Source organism: Nyctereutes procyonoides, unplaced genomic scaffold, assembly GCF_905146905.1.
Source record: "Nyctereutes procyonoides isolate TBG_1078 unplaced genomic scaffold, NYPRO_anot_genome, whole genome shotgun sequence".
Taxonomy (NCBI): domain Eukaryota; kingdom Metazoa; phylum Chordata; class Mammalia; order Carnivora; family Canidae; genus Nyctereutes; species Nyctereutes procyonoides.
This window is the reverse complement of record NW_026575020.1, coordinates 6,774,608-6,795,638: the sequence shown is the minus strand read 5'-3', so window position 1 is coordinate 6,795,638 and position 21,031 is coordinate 6,774,608. Positions and strand designations below refer to the sequence as shown.

At 56.6% G+C, this 21,031-nt stretch overlaps 3 protein-coding genes across 4 annotated transcripts; all 3 read left to right on the top strand.

Moving 5' to 3' along the window:
- Nucleotides 1-320: 320 nt before the first annotated feature.
- On the top strand, nt 321-5,486 carry HOXB9 (homeobox B9). The gene is made up of 2 exons (XM_055327763.1): nt 321-858; nt 3,583-5,486. Exons 1-2 carry the CDS (start codon nt 342-344, stop codon nt 3,816-3,818), a joined length of 753 nt encoding a protein of 250 aa, XP_055183738.1. The 5' UTR covers nt 321-341; the 3' UTR covers nt 3,819-5,486.
- Nucleotides 5,487-11,749: 6,263 nt separating this feature from the next.
- On the top strand, nt 11,750-14,772 carry HOXB8 (homeobox B8). Of its 2 annotated transcripts, XM_055337168.1 has the most exons (3): nt 11,750-11,928; nt 12,206-12,677; nt 13,582-14,772. In XM_055337168.1, the coding sequence occupies exons 2-3, from the start codon at nt 12,254-12,256 to the stop codon at nt 13,887-13,889; spliced, it is 732 nt and encodes a 243-aa protein (XP_055193143.1). In that variant the 5' UTR covers nt 11,750-11,928; nt 12,206-12,253; the 3' UTR covers nt 13,890-14,772. The 2 variants fall into 2 exon arrangements, with proteins under 2 accessions (XP_055193143.1, XP_055193150.1); XM_055337175.1 differs by lacking the exon at nt 11,750-11,928 and having other exon boundaries at nt 11,941-12,677; nt 13,585-14,772.
- A 1,382-nt stretch (nt 14,773-16,154) lies between these two features.
- Nucleotides 16,155-19,673, top strand: HOXB7 (homeobox B7). Its single transcript, XM_055337191.1, has 2 exons — nt 16,155-16,660; nt 18,845-19,673. Exons 1-2 carry the CDS (start codon nt 16,261-16,263, stop codon nt 19,096-19,098), a joined length of 654 nt encoding a protein of 217 aa, XP_055193166.1. The 5' UTR covers nt 16,155-16,260; the 3' UTR covers nt 19,099-19,673.
- Nucleotides 19,674-21,031: the final 1,358 nt, after the last annotated feature.

Genomic DNA, 21,031 nt, shown 5'->3' with positions numbered 1-21,031 from the left:
TGCATCAGCATAAAACAATCCATCCTCGATATGGAATGCGGTGCGGACGGATGACAGCGAGAGCGCAGCCCCCTCGCCCGATTGATTTATGTTGGAGCTGACGCTTTATCAGGCAGTCGGAAAAACTTTGACCAATCATTTTGCAAGGAGCGCTGAGCCGGGCTGCTCCACTGTACTTTGTTGGCTGAGAAGTTGAGCAGGGGGTGGGGGTGGGAGGGTGGGGGGCTGGGGGGGTCGCGTCCGAAAGCCCTCACACCGGTCTGGGTGCCACCTCTCCCTGCTTGGGCGCCGCCGCGCGAGCGCTTCCCTTCCCCCTGCGAGCGCCCGGATAATGTCTGAGAATGTCCATTTCTGGGACGCTTAGCAGCTATTATGTCGACTCGATCATAAGTCACGAGAGTGAGGACGCTCCTCCAGCCAAGTTTCCTTCCGGCCAGTACGCGAGCCCCCGGCAGCCGGGCCACGCGGAGCACCTGGAGTTCCCCTCGTGCAGCTTCCAGCCCAAAGCGCCGGTGTTCGGCGCCTCCTGGGCGCCGCTGAGCCCGCACGCGTCCGGGAGCCTGCCGTCGGTCTACCACCCCTACCTGCAGCCCCAGGGCGTCCCGCCGGCCGAGAGCAGGTACCTCCGCACCTGGCTGGAGCCGGCGCCGCGCGGCGAAGCTGCTCCGGGGCAGGGCCAGGCGGCGGTGAAGGCGGAGCCGCTGCTGGGCGCGCCTGGGGAGCTGCTCAAACAGGGCACGCCCGAGTACAGTTTGGAAACTTCGGCGGGCAGGGAGGCCGTCCTGTCTAATCAAAGACCCGGCTACGGGGACAATAAAATTTGCGAAGGAAGCGAGGACAAAGAGAGGCCGGATCAAAGTAAGTTATAAAAAGTGAGGAAATACCAGGCCGAAGGCCAGGCGAGGGGGAGGGGAGGGGAGAGGCAATAAACTGCGGACAATGTGAAGGGAGACCGCGGCGCTGGCCGGAGAGCGAGCGGGGGAGGAGAGGAGAGGGAGGGAGGAAGGAAGGAAGGAAGCCAGCAAGCTGGGTGCCCCCGAAGGGGAGACTGAGGCCGCGGGAGAAGCGCCGCCCCCACTCCTGTGCGTCCTGGAGGGGACTGGGGCGCAGGCACCACCTCGCTGGTCTCTCGGCCTCCCTTCCCCCACTCCCCCGGGGCTCGGCGCTCGGCGCTCGGGGCTCAGAGCCCGGGAGGAGGCTGACGACGGCCGGCCGGGAGAGGGGCTGGCGGGGCCGGGGCCCGGGACGCAGCCGGCGAGGCCGAGAGCCCGCGCGGGCGAGGGCTGGAGCGCACGGGGCTGCCCGGGGCCGCGCTGCTGGCAGAGCTCCCCGCACCACGCGCAGACCGTAAAAGCCGGCCAAGGGGAAGTGGGAGGGGGCTCATTAGGATTTTATTTGCGATGCAACAGCTTGGCGGAGGATTGTTCCTAGCAGATCTCACGCAGTAGCCGCTCGGGGTCCGCAGCCGGCGCCGGGAGGGGCGGGGAAGCCCAGAACCCGGCGACTGAGCCCCCTCCCCGGATGCGCCGGCCCCTCCCCGGGAGCCTTCCCTCCGGCCTCCCCCTCCCCTCCTTGGCATCCTCGCCTGGGTTGCAGCTTCCTTTTCTGCAGCCCCCGCTGCGCTCCGCGGGGCTCCCTGGCCCCAGTCGGAGCTGTCCGCCTCTCCGGGAGTGCGGGAATCCCTTCTGAACTTCGGGGCTGACAGCCAGAGTGGAGAAGGAGAGATCCCGAAGGGACCCTGGGGAGAGGAAGGGTGGGGGGAAGGAGGCTTGCGGAAAGGCGGAGAACTTTACTATCCGATGGTAGTTACCCCTCATCTCCCACTCCTCCAAAAGTACCTCCGCCAGGAACCCCAGTCTGGCTAATTTCCAGGAGGTGCTGCTGGCTGGATGTAGGGTGGGGGGAGTCTCCTGCTTTTCATTTCTAAGGTTGAGAAAAGCAAATTGGTTGGGGGCTCTTAACTCCAAACAATTACCCCCATGCTGGCCAGAACAAGTCCTCACCCCTTACTCTTTTGGGGGAGTGAGGGTCAGATTTTTTTTTTAAATTTCTGCTTGCCCTGCCAGATTTCCCATCAACAGAGTGGCCCACAGGCCCTTTGGGGCACCCTTGTCTGCTGGAGGATAGAGAGCTGCCCCACGCCCCTGAGGCCCCTGGCAGGGCCCTGCCACCTCCAGCCTGCCCGGATTAATAAGGACAACTAGCGTTTGGGTAACACGGGCTTTTCCCCAAACCTCCCGGCTCACACCCAACCAGACCCCCATCCCAAACCCCCAAACTCTGCCTGGAAAGCCCATTACTGCAAGGCAGTGGTTTGGCTAGGATCAATTATTAACAGTTTTTTTCCTCTTTCATATTTAATGCGGCTGCGGGTCCCATCCCAGGCAATCACATTAAGGAAATAGCACTGCAAATTGGTAAGACACGGTACTTAGTGTAGGAGGAACCAGAGTATTTTTCAAAAATATATTCAGTGCTTTTCATTTGGGGAGAAGAATCTAGCAAAGGGTGGCTGTTATTTTTAATTGGCTCTGCTTTATTTGGCAACTTTTCTGAGTTGGGGGGGTCAGGGAGAAAGCCGGTGAAAAGGAGACAAGTCTGTATATATTTTGTTTCCCCTTATCCTCCCTTCCACTCAATTATCCCTTTCTCTGCTCCTTCTCACCACATGGAGACAGTTGGGTTTAGGTGTGCTGTGAAGGGCTTTCTGTTACCCCCTCATCATCCATGGCTCCCCACCTTGGGACTAGAGCAATCTTGCCTCCCAATTTCCCTGAACTTGCTTTAACCAAAATGCGAGCTGAGCGGGAGCGGAAAAGGAGAGACTATTGCAACCATAAGTTATCTGTGAGCCCCTGGCGCTCCCTTGTCCACAGGCTGGAGTTGATAAATGGTTGCAATTGGGTTGCATGTGAATTGGAGTGTGCTGGATGTTTGCGTCTCTAAGTGCAGACCCATGTTTGCGAGGTGTGTGTGTGTGTGTGTGTGTGTGTGGACAAGATATCTACAGACACACATGCCTGATGCCATGTGGCCAGGAAATGCAAGCTTGTGATTAAGGCAGGATGCACTCTGACTGGACTGGAGAGCCAGGTCTTTTGGCTGTGGCTCTGGCTGAACAGAAGCAGCTCTCCCCCAGCCCAACCTTTCTCTTACCTCCCAGAACTAGGGCCAGGTCCCTTCAGGTCTACCACCTCTGGTTAGTCTGGTGGTGCTGGGTGGGGGGGTGGCTGGGTGGAGAGCGCTTTAGCTATGCAGGGCTTTGACCTGAGTCCTAACCAGTGGGGACCCAAGCAGAGAAAGAGACTGAGAGGATCTTGAGGCGGGCAAAGCTTTGGAAATGCTGAGAAGCCTGGTACATGTTTGGCTCCACTCTGTCCAAGTAACTCTCACCTGGAGGTGTCAATAACAACTCCTGGCCCATCTCTGGGACTCTTTCTGGGAATGCGAAGGCCCAGGTTCCCTCTCTGCAATGCAAGACGGGGGGGAGTGAAGGCCAGGGACACGTCCTCTTCTGAAGGAGAACATGGGGGCCTTTCATCCCCCTTCCTTTCTTTGATTCTATCGCTGCTTCTCTTTCAGCCAACCCCTCCGCCAACTGGCTGCACGCTCGCTCTTCCCGGAAAAAGCGCTGTCCCTACACCAAATACCAGACGCTGGAGCTAGAGAAGGAGTTTCTGTTCAATATGTACCTCACCAGGGACCGTAGGCACGAAGTGGCCAGACTCCTCAATCTGAGTGAGAGACAAGTCAAAATCTGGTTTCAGAACCGGCGGATGAAAATGAAGAAAATGAATAAGGAACAGGGCAAAGAGTGAAGACACCCCCCCTTCCTCAGCCCTCCCCCCCTTCCCCATCTCACGCTTATTTATAAGTGATGGCTGCAGGGCCAGTGCTGTCTGGGATGTATTCAAGTGAATGGGGAAGGGAGTCTTTCTCTTCAAAGTCCTTTTCTGCATCTAGAGCATCTCCTTTCCTTTGCCCTTACCTGTCCTTCTCTTCTCCCTGATCCTCAGAAGGAAGTTTTGTTGATTTAGAAGATAGACATGTAGTTGGTTTCTAACAAGGTAATGGGCCACAAGGAAAGAGAGACCCTAGTCGAGCCCCTAGCAATCTCCTTAATTTTTCTGGGAAGCCCCCAGCCCCTCACTTCCAGCCTACCTATCTCCACCCCCTACTCACACCTATCCCAGAGTCACCCAGAGACACTCCAACTGCATACAGCCCCACAGAAGTCCACATACATAAAGCCTGTAATAACGGGGAAAGCTCGCAGCCAACACTCAAATGAAGTGACACCCCAAATGCAGACCGTCGCACCCCAAATCTGGTAGAACAGCCCTCAGGCCACCAGCAAGCCCAGGTTTTACCCTTGATACAAATACACATCAAGAAGATGTCTAGAGACACACTCCTGAATGAGGCTCTCTGCGGCCCAAAGGGCTCAGCATCACCATACCATCTCTATGGAACCCCCAATTCTATCCCATCTGGACCCAAGGGCAAATGGGAGTAAACGGCCCCTGGCTGGTGGGCTAGAAGGGGCAAGGAAAAGCAGCAGTGGTCTTATGAAGGCATCCCCGGACTTGTGAAGGTGTTCCACACACACACACATTTTGTTGCAGGAAATGTTTAATTCTGCATGTTTTTTCCCCTCTCCTTCCAACAAAAGGAGGTCACATCGTGGGTCGTAAGCCTTGACAATGTTGTCTGTCCGTTCATCTGTGTCCCGCTTGACAGAGACTGTAGCTTCTCTTGCTCTGCCCCGGCCCTGCGTTCTTCCGCACCCTCCCCAGCTCCGAAATCAACTCTGTTTCGGCCAAATCCACCTTGCACCAGCGAGTCAAGCCGCCCCTTGGAGAAGCCCCCCCACCTCCACCCCCTCTCCATCCTCCACTAGCGCAACCCTAGGAGAGAGACAGGAAAGCCAGGTCAGGAGAGTCCTATTGAGAATTTATTGTGAATCGATCCCGGAAGATCCCCGAAGCTCCCTTCCGGGATAACTCGTGGAGGACAGGGAGGAGCAAAGGCTCCAGCGCGGGGAGCCCGGCGCGTCCCTCCCCATCCTGCCCACCACTGGCCCAAGCGGAGGAGCCCGGCCGGCGGCTGCCCGCCCCAGCACGCGACGAGCCCTGCCCCGGCGCCCGCCGGCCTTGCCTCCCGCGACTCGGGCCTGGACGGCGGTCTCCTCGGCTGCTGCGCGCGATTCTGCGCAACGCGGTCCCGCGTGCAAAGGAAAAGAGGCGAAACCGCACCTAGGCAGCAGGCCGAAGCTTCCTCTCTGCTTCCCCTCTTCCCTGCTCCCCCATCTGTCCAGCCCGCTTCAATTTCATGAACTCTTCTTGCTCCCGCTTCTCCCGACCCTGCAAGGGAACATTCCAGTAGAACTTTGTTTGTTTGGGGTTTTTTTGCCTTGTCGGTGGCTGTCGTGAAATTGTGCTGTGTTTTGTGATTTCTTTGGGGGTGATCGTCTCGCCTGTTTTCAGTTGTTGCTTATATCGGGAGGGTTGTGGGTGGGAATGGGGAGGGCGAGGGGCCTAGAGCTCTGGTTGTTTGTTTTGGAAGAAAAAAAAAGAAAAAAGAACAAAAAAATATATATCACTCTAGAAATAAATCTCTCCGTGTCTCATTCTGTGTTGGCCCTCCTCACCTGGCCGGAGGTGGAGGTCCTAGTTCCAAGAGGACAGCTTGGGGGAAAAATGGGGGGGGGGCGGAGAGACTCCTGTGCCCAAGAGGTGTCTCCTTAGACCTAGCAGAGCAGGATCCCTGGTGGAGCTGAGAACTGGTCTGGACCCAAGGTCCCAAGACCTCTGCTTAAACTGAGCAAGAACCTTCCAACAGGAGAGCTGGGAGACTGGAGGGGGATGAAAGGAAAGATTGGTGGTTTGGAGAGGGGTCTGGGTCTGCAGGGAGCAATGAAATCTTCCTCTAAAGTGGCACTGGAGACCTCACTATACCAACTCCAGGGCCAGAGGGAGGGCAAGGCCTGCCCTGCTACTCCTGAAAGCCGTTCCTCTCTTCAGGTGGCTGAGAGCATCACCTTGGTTTGGCCACTTAAAAATAGCATGCAAGTGGGGAAGGTACTCACTTCCTTCAGCTATCCCTGCAGCAGGGCTACTGGCTGGGGATAGAGGCTTTAGGAAGGCCAGGCTGTCCTTCTTTCCACTCCAGAGGAGTGAATCTCTTAGGGTTCTGGCCCTCAGTTGGAGTTTGAGGCACGGATGTGAGCTACAGGGTGCAGCCTTGGTGTAAGGCCGGCGGAGTCTGGAAGGGGGAGAGGCTTGAGCAGGGGGGTCCCATAGATAGGAAGGGACAGGGAGTTTGGGAGTGGAACAGAAATGTCTCAGGAGAGAGAGAGAGAGAGAGAGAGAGAGAGAATCCACTTCCCACTCAGACCCCAGAACTCACTTGGGTTTCCAGAAGCACCTTTCCATCCCTATCAGATTGTGGCGTCCCCGCCAGGGCCTCTTTTGAGGACCGCTGTTCCCCGAGGCCTGGCCTGTCTCAGCCGGGCGTGGGGATTCGGCTTCTGTCCGGCTGGCGCTGGGGAGCCGGCCGCCAGCCCCGGAGCCTCCTGCCAGGCCCACCCCAGCGGCGCTGCAGCCCGCAGAGCCCCAAGGTCGGGGGAGAGGTGGGGACAAAGCGTGACCGGAGCGAGAGGCGCCTGGACGCGGAAAGGCCAGGCCTACCCCTCTCCAGCGAACGCAAGGCGGCCGCGGACAGCTACCTAGAGTAGCAGGAGGCAGGAGAAGGCGAAGCTCTTGGCTCCCGCAGGGCCGGGACCGCATCCTCCAAGGAGGGAGGGTTCCGTTCATTCGGGCTGTAAAATGAATCTGGCTTTAGAGCTTGTGTAGACTAGGCTCCCTCCGCATCCTCGGCTGCCGGAGCCGGAGCCGGCCGGGGCGGAGGGTGAGCCCGAGCGGGCACCGGCTTCCTCCGGGAGGAAAGGCAAAGGCGCGGCTGGAACCGGCCCGGGAGCGGCGGGGTAGGGGGCCTGGCCTCCCGGGGAAGCCTCCGGCGGCGGCGTCTGGGTCCCGAGCCCTGGGTGGCTTCTTTAAAGACAAACAAAGGCGAGGATGCGGACGCCGGGAAGCCGGAGATGGGGAAATCTGCTGTCATAAAAGAGAGCGAGCGAGGCAAGAGAGGGAGACCGCGAAGAGTGCGCGACGGAGAAGCCGGGAGAGGAATTCAATGCCGTGTGCGCAGCAATAAAAGAATATGACCGCTATAAAAGTTTATAGCGTATAAATTTCTGAAGGTTAAGGAACTAAACAGCAGCAAAGCAAACAGTGAGGGGAAACTTTCCGGAGCCGAGAGAGAGAGAGAGAGAGAGAGAGAGAGAGAGAGAGAGAGCGCTGGGCCTGGGCTCTGGGGCTGGCGGGTGCACGGGAGGGCCCCCTGGGCTCTGGAGCCCCCATCCACACCCGCCCCGGGGGCCGCGGGGCTCGGGGTTTCCGGGGAAGGGGGGCCCAGGGTGCAAAGGGAGGAAAAGAGGGAAGAACACTTTGTTGTCACAAATGCTTCAGAGAACGCAGTTCGGGCCATTTTCTTTGTTCTTCGCACCCCCTCCAGAACCGGGCGTCATAAAGGAGAAGCCCCCTGCGCACACGCACACACACACACACACACATGCACACACACGGGTCCGGCGGGGCCAGACGTCTGGGCGCGGCAGCCTCTTGATCCTTTTACAGCCCCATCCCAACCCTCCCAGGCCTCTTCTCTCCCCCACCCCAAAAGCCCAATTGTTTCTTCTGAGAATTTGAAACAATCGTGTTGGGTTTGAAAAGTGCTCGGCTCCCCCTTTTACGGGCCATAAACGGTGCACTGCCTGGCGGTCTCCGCCAGAAATTAGGGGTTTGAGGTTGGAGGCTGAGAGGGTGGAGGGCCGGGGGTAAGTAGGAGATGAAAAAAGCTTATGGGTTCCTTTTTCCCTTCCCTACACCCCAGCCTTTTTTTCTTTTTAGCTTATCTGCACAATTTCATGAGCCATTTCCTGATTTCCGATGCCTTTTCTGTCGCCTGTTCTCGTTTCCCTCCCCCTTTTCTGCTAATAATGAAAGTTTCTCCCGTCGCTCGCCTGGTTGGCAGGCTCTCCGGAGAAACTGGCCGAGCCGGTGGTGGCGGCGGCGCCTTTTCTCAGAATAGCCGCTAGATGGCACCCTTGCTCCACGTGAAAATCCCCGGTGAGGAGGCTGCGGACTCTGGCGGCTGCACATCGCACCTTGGTCGGGCCCGGAATCTCTGAACTGAGCGCTACCAAAAGTCATGAATAATTTGCGCGTAATAAAAATATAGGGTTCATTATGGCCGTTTCCCCCATTTTATAGATTTCAGATAGAGTGTATTACCCCCTCTCCCCTCAAATGGTCAATTTTCTGAATTTACCCCAGGAGGAGGTGTCAGTGCTTCTCACCCATTTTCTGTGGTCGGCAGGGCAACAAATGCATGAAAACGGGGAACGATAATAATAATAGGAAAATGGGAAAAAATAAAAGGAGAATTGGCTCTGAAAAATGAGATTTTCCGGGAGGGGGGCTAGATGAAGGTCTGCGGATGCGGGTGAGCAGGTCAGGTGAAAGGGGAAAGCCGGCAGAAGAAGGTCGGACGGAGAGGAAGCTGCCCTGAAACGGGATCAGCAGCAGAGGGAACCGGGTGAGCCAGCCCGGGGTCTGGGGGTACAACGGGAGGGGGGTAGGGAGTAGATCCCCGGCTTTGTGGGCATTCGGAGGTGCCCAGAGCCGGCAGGGCTGATGAGCAGCGGCTGAGGCTTCAGAGCCTTTGTACGGGTCCGGGGCTGGGAGCGCGCCAGTGACCCAGGCGCGGGGCAGGGGCTCCCCCAGAACGGGCGCGGCGCGGGGAGGTCTCGTATTTTTCTCGGTGGTTCTGCTCGTCCCAAGTTGGGAAACCAAAAAAGTGTGCGTTTTCTGGATGGATGTGGGGGTCAGGCACGGTGGCAGGAAGCAGGAGCTCAGTTCTCCCCGCATTGCGCGGCTTCCAGGTGAGAGCTCGGGCTCCGTGCGCCGAGGCCGCCCCGGCAAACCTTGGGGGTGAGGGTCCTTTCGCAAGTTAGCAGCTGGAGGCCTGGACTCGGGCAATTTTCCTTCTAAGACCCGCGCACGCTGTCTGCCCATAACCCTTTTAATTCCAAATCTCCCATTTCCTCTTGGGCCAGCCTGATCCGTGTCCCCCATCCAGACAAACCTGCCTGAGAAACACACACACACACACACACACACACACACACATCCCTCCTTAAAATTAGCCCCGCCGCGGTTTCTCTTGCTTCCCCCAGGACCTGGTGCAAAGAGGCAAGCGGAGTTTCTCAACTTGAGTTTCTCTAATAAATCTGTGCTCCGTTGGGTGTTTATAAATTATCTCCTAGCTCTTTCTTGTTTTTTCTTATAATAGAAACATTTTCCCTCCATCAGGAATTTCTGGCACGGTGTAGGGATGATTTAGAACAAGCCATTGAATTTCTACCTCACCGGTGAGTCCTCAAATCATGACCATAAAATCCCCCGCACTTGATAAAAATGTTCTCTTCGGCAACAACTTAACTCTCCCTTCCGCTGCCTCACCGCCCCCTCAGCCTCGCGCTGAAAATCCAAGACCACTTCTCTCTCCTCTTCTCCCCTCTCTCCATCCCTTTCAGCCCCTCTCCCACTCTTCTGATTCACTTTTGAAGGACCAAGTGGCTCTACTGGTAACTTCCCCTTGGAAAAAGCTGATGGTTTCATTTTTACAAAGGCTGGGATAAATGGGATTCCCCCCCCCCAGCACCCTTCCAAAAGCAAACCACTCTCTGGTGAATAAACAGTGGCTTGAATGTGTTTGTGAAGGCTCTACCTTTGTTACTAAAAATATTCATTCTTTCTCCCCCTCTCCTTCTCCCTTCTTTCTTTCCTTTCCTTGGCCAGTGAGCCGATTCAGGAGGCCATTGGTTGGGACCCTGAGACTGGGGCCTTCAAAAACCTGGCCACCATCCTCAGTAGGCCGGGTAGGCTGGGGGAGGCTAAGGCAGGAGAGGGTGGCACCCACTCAGCTCGGCCCTGTGCCCCAAACCCCAGGTCCTCAGGTCTGGAGAGAGAGGGCAGGGCTTAACTACAGGCTCCCCAAGCAGAGAGGAGAGAATATGGGGGACTCCGTGGCCTTGCTGCATCCAAATCCCTGTTACCTCAAGGTCAGTTTGGTAGTGATGATGGCTCAAAGGACGCTGAAAGCGAAGAGGTGCCCCCACCCCATAATAAACTCTGCAGCCTCTGCCTAGAGCAGAGAAGAGGACAGGACAGTGAGCATCAAGACCAAGCACCTGGGCCTCCAGGTCTGGCAGCAGCCACCGAGGCCCTTCCCTCCCTTTGATGTGCTGATGGGCTTGGTGGTACCTCCTCACCCTAGGGTGCCATGGAAGGTGCAGAGGACTGGCCTGGAAGGTTGGAAGCCAACTGAGCCTGGTTAGCAGGTCCCAAGGCCTGGGTGCAGGAGTGGGACAGCCCAGCTGGGCATTATCCTGCTAGTGGCACCAGGCCCCTGTCCCATCACACAGAGTGGGACCCTCAAAGCACTGACTAGAGACCCTCCTCCCCATCCCAGCACCTCTCCAGGCCAAGAAGGTTGTGCAATACTGAAGAATTGGTAGTTGCAGGGCGAACTTTGCTTCCTGCCTCACCACTGCCCATTAACCAGAAAGTTTCTCCCCCCCCCCCACTCCCTCCTGGTCCCTCTTCATGCTTTGCAGGTCCCCTTCTCCAAAGAAAATCCTTGCTTGTTTGTTTAATGAGAGAAAGTTGGTGAGTGGCCTGGGTGGGGCAGAGTGGAGGTGGTTTGGGGGCTCCAGAGAAGGGGGTGGGGGCAGGTGCTGGCCACAGCTGAAGGAGGTGAAAATCTCAGAAAAGTAACCGTTTGCGCCGAAAAAAACCCATAATCGTTCTCATTTCGGCTTCGTCACCCCCACCGCGCTGCAGTCGGGCGGCGAGGCGTTCGAAGCTGCAGTTTTATAGCTGTAGAGGAAAGAACTCGTAAAATGCTAACAGCTTTTATGCGCTGCGGCATAAACAACAACAGACTCCGGCTTTATTGCGTTTTATAGTTTGTTAAAGAGTTTACAGCCGTTTTTGGGGGGCCGGTTACCCAGCCAATTCCCTCCACACGATAGTTAAACCTTTATCAATAATAAGGAAATTGATCATTAAAGCCTTAAATATGACTACCTCGTTTGTTTGAAAATATGTTTAGGAGAGGAAGCTGTATGATTTGATAACTTGTATTAAAATACCAATTACATTTATAGGACCTTTTAAAACTCGGCGCAATTAAACCGTGTTCTTTTACATTTTTCCGAAGCGACCCTGACATTTAAAAAGACTCCAACTGCCTCGTTAAAATCGCGAAATTAACAGCGTGCCTACGCCTGGCGCGTTGTGTATGTGTGTGTGCGTGTTTTTTTTTTCCGCGACTCCCCCACATCAGTCTTTGGGGGTGGTCTGCGAAGGTATTTGATTTGTTGTGAGGCGAGAGATATCTCATTAATGTAGGTAGTTAAACAGATTTAATCCGTATTCATTCTCTCTCTCACCCCCTCTCCCTCCACCCCCCCTCCCTCTCTCCCCCTCGCTCTCCCTGGGTGTTTTTTTTTTTTTTCTTCCCTTCCTTTTTTTTTTTTTCCGCTCTCTCCTCACTCCCTGGCGCTCGCTCGCTCTAGCTCTCTCTCTCGCTCGCTCTCTCTCGCTCGCACCCTCGCTCTGCGTTCTGTCCGGGAGGAGTACGGAGAAGCCAATAGGATGCGGGGGCTCTAATGGATGCAAATGATCATGAAAAGACAGTGCAAAATATGAAACAACTCATTTGCAGGGAAGTAAATCACCGAAAACTGTTTATGAACTGGCATCCCTTCTTCGAAATGTAAAGCGAGGACCTCTTTAAGTGGCGGTATATTTTTGTTTGGGGGGTGGGGGGTGGGGGGAGGGCGAGCGAGCCGCGGCTGCCATGCAAGCTTAGACTTTTGGAGGCTTCGCTGTCCTTTTCTATTCCTGGAAATCACAAAAAGTGTGGCGGCTTCGAGATCTTCTTCGCCTTTTCTTTCTTTTCTTTTTTCCCCCTCCTCCCTTTCCCTCTCCTTTCCTGGCGAGGGTGACTAGGAGCCGGCGAATCCGCGTTTTTTTCTCTCTCTCCCTCCCTCTCCCCCTCCCCACCCCCTCCCCAACAGCCCCCAACTACAGCCGCCGCCGCCGCCGCCGCCTCAAAATTCAATAAAATGAGCTCTTATTTCGTCAACTCACTGTTCTCCAAATACAAAACCGGGGAGTCCCTGCGCCCCAATTATTATGACTGCGGCTTCGCCCAGGACCTGGGCGGCCGACCCACCGTGGTATACGGTCCCAGCAGCGGCGGCAGCTTCCAGCACCCGTCGCAAATCCAGGAGTTCTACCACGGGCCGTCGTCGCTGTCCACCGCTCCCTACCAGCAGAACCCGTGCGCCGTGGCGTGCCACGGGGACCCGGGCAACTTCTACGGCTACGACCCGCTGCAGCGGCAGAGCCTGTTTGGTGCGCAGGATCCAGACCTGGTGCAGTACGCCGACTGCAAGCTCGCCGCCGCCAGCGGCCTGGGCGAGGAGGCCGAGGGTTCAGAGCAGAGCCCGTCGCCCACACAGCTCTTCCCCTGGATGCGCCCGCAAGGTGAGCTCGCGGCGGGTCTGGCCGGGGCCAGAGGGGAGACCGCAGGGCCCCGAGGCCGGGCAGGGGGCCCGCCAGGCCGGGAGCGTTTCCTCGAGCTCCTGGAAGACATGCCTGCTCCCATCCGATCGCCTCCCACTTCTTTCCTCCTTCCCTGTCTCCCTTCCTTCCTCCCTCCCTCCCTTCCTTCCTTCCTTCCTTCCTTCCTTCCTTCCTTCCTTCCTTCCTCCCTCCCTCCCTTCCTCCCTCCCTTCCTCCCTCCCTCCCTTTCTTTTTTGTTTCCCTTGAAGGGGGGTCGCTAAGCGACATTTCCTGAATCCATAAACCCCTCACCCGGCCTTACTTTTCTTCTTCTCATCCTTCCCCCCCCCTTTTACTGTTTTATGGGGGTAGTGGAGAGAGGGTGGTGGGAGTGGGGGCGCTCAACTTTTGCACTTCTCAATTGCTTTATAGTTTAATTACCCTGAAGAAACTTTTCTTCTGGGGCAGAGGCTCTGGGGGCTTTTCAAGGTGGGTCCATTCGTCCCCATCCCAGCTTTTTTAATTCTTACTTCCCTCCTTCTTCACATCTTTCCTTCTAAAGTTTATGGCACTTTTAATAGATTTGAACCACCTCCACCCAACTCTCTGGTGCTGGTTAGCAGAGGAGGGGGCTCCCCCCTTCTGGCTCCCTTAGATTCAGTGGTGTCTTATCCCTCTCACCACCACCACCACCCTACCCCCCACCCCCAACCCCGACCGCTGATCGCGGCCTCCCCTCCCCTGCAAGGGGTAGAATGTCCCCTGACCTTATTATACTGGTCTCCTAGGCTGGTTCACGAATCTTCCAACCTTCTCCGTCTCTGCCCTCTCCCCCCTCCCATCCCCCCCCCCCCCCCCCCCGTCTCGCCCTTTCCCCCATTCCCAGCAGCCGCCGGACGCAGGCGAGGCCGACAGACCTACAGCCGCTACCAGACCCTGGAGCTGGAGAAGGAGTTCCTATTTAATCCCTATCTGACTCGCAAGCGGCGGATCGAGGTATCGCATGCGCTGGGACTGACAGAGAGACAGGTCAAAATCTGGTTCCAGAACCGGAGGATGAAGTGGAAAAAAGAGAACAACAAAGACAAGTTCCCCAGCAGCAAATGCGAGCAGGAGGAGCTGGAGAAACAGAAGCTGGAGCGGGCCCCGGAGGCGGCGGACGAGGGCGACGCGCAGAAGGGCGACAAGAAGTAGGCTCCAGCTGGGACTGCCAGGGCCGCGGCCGCCCTCGGTCCGTGGGTCCCCCCGGACCGCACCGCCGCCGCCCGCCCCCCGCCCGAGAGAGCTCTGGCCCCGCGAGCAGGGCCCGGAGCCCGGCCTCCCGCCGCAGCGTCCCCCGCCGCGCCAGTCCCCCGCTAGTGGTAGTATCTCGTAATAGCTTCTGTGTGTGAGCTACCGTGGATCTCCTTCCCTTCTCTCGGGGGCCGGGGGAGGGGGGGCAAGAAAAGGATTTTGAGCAAGGACTCCCTCGCCCTGCGAGGGTGAGCGGCTGCGGCCTGGCTGAGCCCCCCCAAGCCCCCGCCCCGTGTAAAAAGCCTCCTTGTGCAATGGTCTTTTTTCCTTTGAACGTGCTTCTTTGTAATGACCGAGGTACCGATTTCTGCTAAGTTCTCCCAACAACATGAAACTGCCTATTCACACCGTAATTCTTTCTGTCTCCCTCTCCCTTTCCTTCTCTCTCTCTCTCTCTCTCTCTCTCTCTCTCTCTCTCTCCCCCCCCCCCGTCCTCATTTCCCCCTCCCAACCCCTCTCTCCCTGCTGCCCTCCCTAGCTCGCTGGCTTTCTCTCTTGCTTCTCTCTTTTCCTCCCAACACCCCCCCCCCACCGCCTTTGGTTTGGCAATTTTGTCTTAAGTGTTTCTCAAAAGAGGTTACTTTAGTTAGCATGCGCGCTGTGGGCAATTGTTAAAAGTGTTCTTAGGTTTACTGTGAAGAGAATGTATCCTGTATCCGTGAATTGCTTTATTGGGGGGTGGGAGGGCTAATTATATATTTTGTTGTTCCTCTATACTTTGTTCTGTTGTCTGCGCCTGAAAAGGGCGGAAGAGTTACAATAAAGTTTACAAGCGAGAACCCGAGACTGGCCCGGCCCGCGCTCCTCATTTGCCCCCGGCGCCTTGCAGAGCTGGGGGGAGCCCGTCACCCGGCTCCTGCGCCAGCCAGGCCGGCCGCCCAGAAGAGGGGGCGGGGGCTGGAGGCAGGTGGTGCGAGTCCCTTGGCCCAGGGGCGCAGGGGGTGAGGGAGGCGGCTGCGCCTGATTGGAGGAGAGAGGAACGGGGGAGGGGAGCCCAGAGAAACCCCCTCCCTTCGCGTTCAGAGGCTGCCGGCGCGAGACCCGGGCGCCCAGGCCAAGCTGTAGGGATGCGCCCGGACTGGTGGCTGTATCCCCCGCCGCCTCCCCCTTTGTTTCTGCGGGCCCTCTCCCGTGTGCGCTTGTGTGTGTGCTGGGGTGTGTGTGTGTGTGTGTGTGTGTGTGTGTGTGTGTATAAAAGTGGAGCGCAGGGCCGCTGAACAAGCTTATACATTTATTTTTCCCAGATTGGCTGGCTGGCTGGATGGATGGGTGGCTGGGGGTGGGGGGAGCAGGAGGAGAGAAGAGAGGCACTTCCCCGCCTCTCCCTCTTCGCGACTTGGCCACCTTCGCCCAGATCTGAGGTTGTGGCTCGCCCCCTCCCTGCCCTCGCTGCCCCTGCTGCTCCAGCAGCCACGCTCCACTGAGGCATCCGCCTCCCGGAACCAGGAGAGCAGCATACCCAGGCCGCCCTCCTCCCTTCCTTTCTCTTCCCAGCCACCCCACCCCCTTCCTTTTTTTATTTTCAAACAGTTGTGTTTGTTTGTTTGTTTGTTTGTTTGTTTGTTTTAGCCACCACCAGAAACCGCAGCATCCCACGCCCGTGGGCTGGATCCCGCCTGTAGGAGCACCCACGAAGCTTCGTTCCATCCCTGCCTGTATGTCTGGGGGCACCGAGAGAGCGAGCCAGGAGGCCAGGCTCACCTCCGCCGCTCACCTCGGGAGAACCGGACCAAGGTCCCGGCTAAGGCCCAGCGAGGCTGCACTGGCCCAGATTAATAAAGACCTGCCCTGCCCCCACCCGCCCACCCACCCAGTTGCGGGCAATCCCTGCACTTGTTTCTTGTTGGGCAACCGACTGGGGTGGTGGGTGGTGGTGGTGGGGTGACAACACGGGTGGCTCAGAGGTTATTTATTTTCCCTTCTACTCAATCCATTCCTCCCCAAATCTCGCCTGCAAGCTGCCTCCAGCCCAAGAGGGTCGACGGCGGCCCTTGAGCCCCCAGCCCCAATCCGCAGGGCTCGGCTCTCCCATTCATTATTGATCATATTTCATAAATCGAACGCCACACAATTTTTTCCACATTACCGGGAGCCGTGGGGAGGCTGCCCGGGCATTGGCGGAGGGCGCGTCACGTGGGCGGGGTCACGTGGTCCGGAGAGGAAAAAGGGGGTCCTTTTTGGTGTAAATCTGGACTCTAATTCTGTAATATATCAAGGAATCTCGTAAAACCGACACTAAAACGTCCCTGCCTACAAATCATCCGGCCAAATTATGAGTTCATTGTATTATGCGAATGCTTTATTTTCTAAATATCCAGCCGCAAGTTCGGTTTTCGCCACCGGAGCCTTCCCTGAACAAACTTCTTGTGCGTTTGCTTCCAACCCCCAGCGCCCGGGCTATGGAGCGGGTTCGGGCGCTTCCTTCGCCGCCTCGATGCAGGGCTTGTACCCCGGCGGGGGGGGCATGGCGGGCCAGAGTGCAGCCGGCGTCTACGCGGCCGGCTACGGGCTCGAGCCGAGTTCCTTCAACATGCACTGCGCGCCCTTTGAGCAGAACCTCTCCGGGGTGTGTCCCGGCGACTCCGCCAAGGCGGCGGGCGCCAAGGAGCAGAGGGACTCGGACTTGGCGGCCGAGAGTAACTTCCGGATCTACCCCTGGATGCGAAGCTCAGGTAACGCCGCGCACCGAGCCATCCCGAGCCGCAGTGGCCCGGGCGCATCCCACCCCCCCCCAAGGCGCCCCCTTCCCCGCCAAGTGCCCCTTTCCGCGTCCAGAGAGCTCCCGGTAGGAGGTCGGCCCTGGGGACACGGCTGCAGCTCGGCCGCAACCCGACGCGCCGCCCCCACCCCCCCATTTTTGCTCGGTACTCTCAGGCTCCTTCTGCTCCCCTGGCGGATCTCTCTTCGCCGACGCCTTGGCGCTCCGAGCCCCCCGCCCGCCCCCCACCTTTCCTCCCGGCCTTTTAGCTTTAAATATTTATCAGCCGCGCCGGCACGGGCTGGAGACGAGGCCGTTTGTCTTGTGGAGGAAGGCTGGGGTTTGCAGAGAATAGCCATTAGGGTCTCCCCCCTCCCTTCTCTTTTCCCCGCCGCCGGGGATCTCAGCTCTGGGTGTGTCCCCCAGCCCCAGCTTGGAGGTCTGGGGGAGGGGGCCCGCAGCGCAGAGCAATTCTCCCCTCCCCCTTCCCTCCTAGCCAACCCAGCTCCCCCATTATTCCCTTCTGGACAATTAGAGGTGGGCTCTAGAGGCTTGGCGGGAGGAGGGGGTATGAGAAGAGATGAAGATCCAGCCAGGGACACAGAGCCAGAGAGGCAGGTGGAGAGAGGGGGGCTGAAGCCAAGAGAGATGAGGCTCCTGACCCCCCAGTGAACTTGGGCAGGGAGAAGCAGAACCAGAGAAAGGGTCGGAAGCCTCATTAGACTATGGCTGGCTTCCTCAGGTGCCCTTCCTAGGCCTCCTAAGTGCCCCCCTAGAGAACTGGCCAGCAAGTTTGCAGGTATCATTCCAGAAGGGTGAATGTCCTTAGGGAAGGGACTTGGATTATGCCTTGCCAAATCGTGACTTAGACAGTTCAGGCCACTGAGCCAGCTGCTGCGGAAGCCCCAGGAGACCAGGGCTCCTTGGGGTCTCCTGACTAGCCTGAACCAGACATTCTTCTTAACGCTGCCCTGGACTCAGGGGACAACCCCAAGGTTCAGAAGGCCCAAGACTTGTGGTCAGAGCCTCCCAATCCAGTCCAAAGGAGCCTGGCTCTTATGCCATCAGTATTGGTGGTCACGGTCTCCATTACCTGCTCCATAATTCAACTGCCTTTCCAGTTGATTTATCAAAGCCCAAATTTTTCTGCTCGTAAACATTTCAGCTTGGCTTTTATCTGACTGGAAATTAAGGCCCCTAAGCCCTCCTCCCGCGTCTCCTTCCCAGGAGGGCTGGCACCAGCACCTCCCCCCATACAACATCCCCCAGGGCTCCTCAGGGTTTTGGCCTACTCTAGAAGGCTTTCCTCTGCCCTACATCCCCCACCATCCAGATACTTCATGTTCTACCCCAAACCAGGCTGCTCTCTTCCCCGTGCCTTCCTGGAGGGCCCAAAGGTTGATTTGGAGAACTGGGTTGTCTGGGCAGGTGGGCAGGACAGTCTGGCCCTGTCTGAACCTGAGCCATTCACTGGAAAAAGAGTCATCAGAAGGCAGCTGCTCTCAGGGAAACTCCAGGCTCCAAGGAAATCTGCAAATCCTCACCTCCTTCTCATTCTATAACAGGCTGTGTGTGTGTGTGTGTGTGTGTGTGTGAGAGAGAGAGAGAGAGAGAGAGACAGAGACAGAGACAGAGAGAAAAAGACACAGAGAGACACTGGGTCAGTGTCTGTGAGTCTCCTTTGTTTTCTTTTCTTTTTGGGAAAAGCACTCAGGCCAGGCCTAGAGATCCACTCCAGGGTCACTTGCATGGCTTCCATTGCCTCTTACCCTAAAGACCATCCGGTCAGTACCCAAAAGGGGAATCCTAGGATGCCTGGTCTCAGGGGTGATGGGAACCTTCTTTCATCCTACATACACCTCTCAGGTGCAAAGCCTTCAAGAGCCAGCAGGTTAAATCTTGGGCTCAGAACCCCTGGGCTGAAAGCCTTTCTGGGTGGCAAATGGGGACGTTTGCCTCCAGAGGCCTCTAGAAATGCCTGTACAAGGAGGGAAGTGGAAAGGCACACGTTGGGGTATATGGAAAGTAAGAATTTGGTTTCATGGGGAAATGGGCTCTTCCCACCACTGACCCGCAAACCTGAGGTCTGAGAGGGACTCAGGCACTCTCTGGCTTTCCCCAGGAGCACTAATTCTTCTCCTTTAAATACTGTGCGCAGGGACAGACCGAAAGCGAGGCCGCCAGACCTACACCCGCTACCAGACCCTGGAGCTGGAGAAGGAGTTTCACTACAACCGCTACCTGACACGGCGGCGGCGCATCGAGATCGCGCACGCGCTCTGCCTCACCGAAAGACAGATCAAGATCTGGTTTCAGAACCGTCGCATGAAATGGAAAAAGGAGAACAAGAGCACGGGCCCTGGGGCCACAGGCCAGGACAAGGCCGAGGTGGAGGAGGATGAGGAAGAGTGAGAGCCAGAGACCCGGTAGAGGAAAAGAGTGAGAGGAAGGGAGAGAGGGTGAAGCCCAGCTCTGAGAACTGAACCAGGAAACTCAAATTAAATAGGGACGGGGAAAACTATTTAAGTAGCGGAAAGCAGTTTAAAATTTTTTAAGGAGAGAAGGTAAAGTTTTGGTTTCTTAACACTGAAAAAAAATACTACCTATAGAAAAGTCCGTCGGGTGTGTTTTGTACAATATGGGAAGAACATCACCTACCTGTTCTGTAGATTTTCTGCCTCCCCTTTTCTATGTCGCTATTGTAAGGTCTTGGTAAAATTTTGCTGTTTTGTAAGGCCCCTTTCTTTGATGCTGTCTTTGTGGTCTGTGGGTCTGGACTCATTCGTGTGGTTCCCCATCCTCCTGAGCCCCCGCCTTCCCAGTAGCAGCATTGAAGGGGCCTTAGGCAGCCCTATGGACCCACCAACTAGCTCAAGTGTCCCCTCTGTGCACCTGGTCTGTCCGATGCTCCTTGCTCCCGCCAGCCCCTGTGATCCTCGTTACATCTTATGTGTACCTGAAGAAATAAAACACAATTTAAAAATGAACAGATGCCCTATTTTCTGTTTCCCTAAAGCTGGGGGGTTGCGGGTAGTGGTGGGTGGTAACAGGGTTAGCCGTGCATCCCAGAGCCCCTTGGCTTCAACTTCTGCTGCTAGTCATTTCTTTCTGTGCTGGGGTCTGCTCTTTTTCCTGGTGCTGCTTGCTCTGGGGGCTGCCATTAAGTGAACCCCGATATAACAACACATTCCCTTTACATTCTTCTACACATACCGACATACACAAATGCCCAAATCACACATATTTATAGGCTGACATCACACACAAGTGAATATATACATTATCACCCTACAGTCACAAATAAACCCCTATATTCATACATCCATAAATAACCTACAGGCATTCACACAACCCAACTCTAGGCTGGAACACATGCATTCACGTTCACACACACTCACAAGTAAACACACATTCACACTCACTCACAGAGACATTTATACATACCAATGTACATTCACACACTGGCTTATAAACACAGATTCACATTTGCCCCAAGGAAGCACATCCAGGAGCCCACACGCCCAGTCACAAACACATTCACAAAACAAAACCCTCACAGTTCCGCCAACTCTGCTCCAACCAGGCCTTCAAACCAGGCTGCGGCTTGATGGCCAGGCTGGGCCGCACAAGTACGGAGCTGAAATCCAAAGTGTTAGGCCCCCTAAGGAGGAAGAGTGGAAGGAAAGGGAAGGTGACCACCCAGATCCACTCCCGCTTCTGGGGGTGGGGCGGGCAGCGGTGGGCAGAAGCGGGGCGGCTAGCAGACACCGCCTGCCCGAAGAGGCCTCGAACGCCAGGGCGCTCCCGGCTTCCGCCCACCCAGCAAGCATCTTCCGCAAGAGCTATTCGGTGACTTTATTGCAATTCATTTTGCTTTCATTTACTTTAATTTATCTCATTCTAAATTAACACAGCGATCCAAATAAAATTTTTACGTGGGGAGGTGGGGGAGTGGATGAGCCCTGAGAACGAGAGCCTGAGCGGTGCAAGTTTACCCGGCTGGTGTGGCCGCATCCCGGCCGCTCGGAGCCTGGCCGCGCCGCCCGCCCAAGCTCCGCGGGCTCCCTCCGCGCCTTGCTGCCCGCGGTCCGCGCTGCCGGCAACCTGGAATCTCCTCGGGAGTACAGAGAAAGAGAGAAAAAAGAGAAAACGTTTTTTGGGGGATGTTATTTCGTTTCCTGCACTTGGGCGCTGGTAGCTCAATTCAAAATATAGAAGTATTTCAGGGGCCCTGGGAAACACGGGGTGAATTCTGTTTGGTGGCGGTGGAGATTTTTTTGTTTGTTTTGTGGGGTTTTTTCCTCCAAAACACCCCTTGATGGAGGAACATAAACCTGGAGGACGG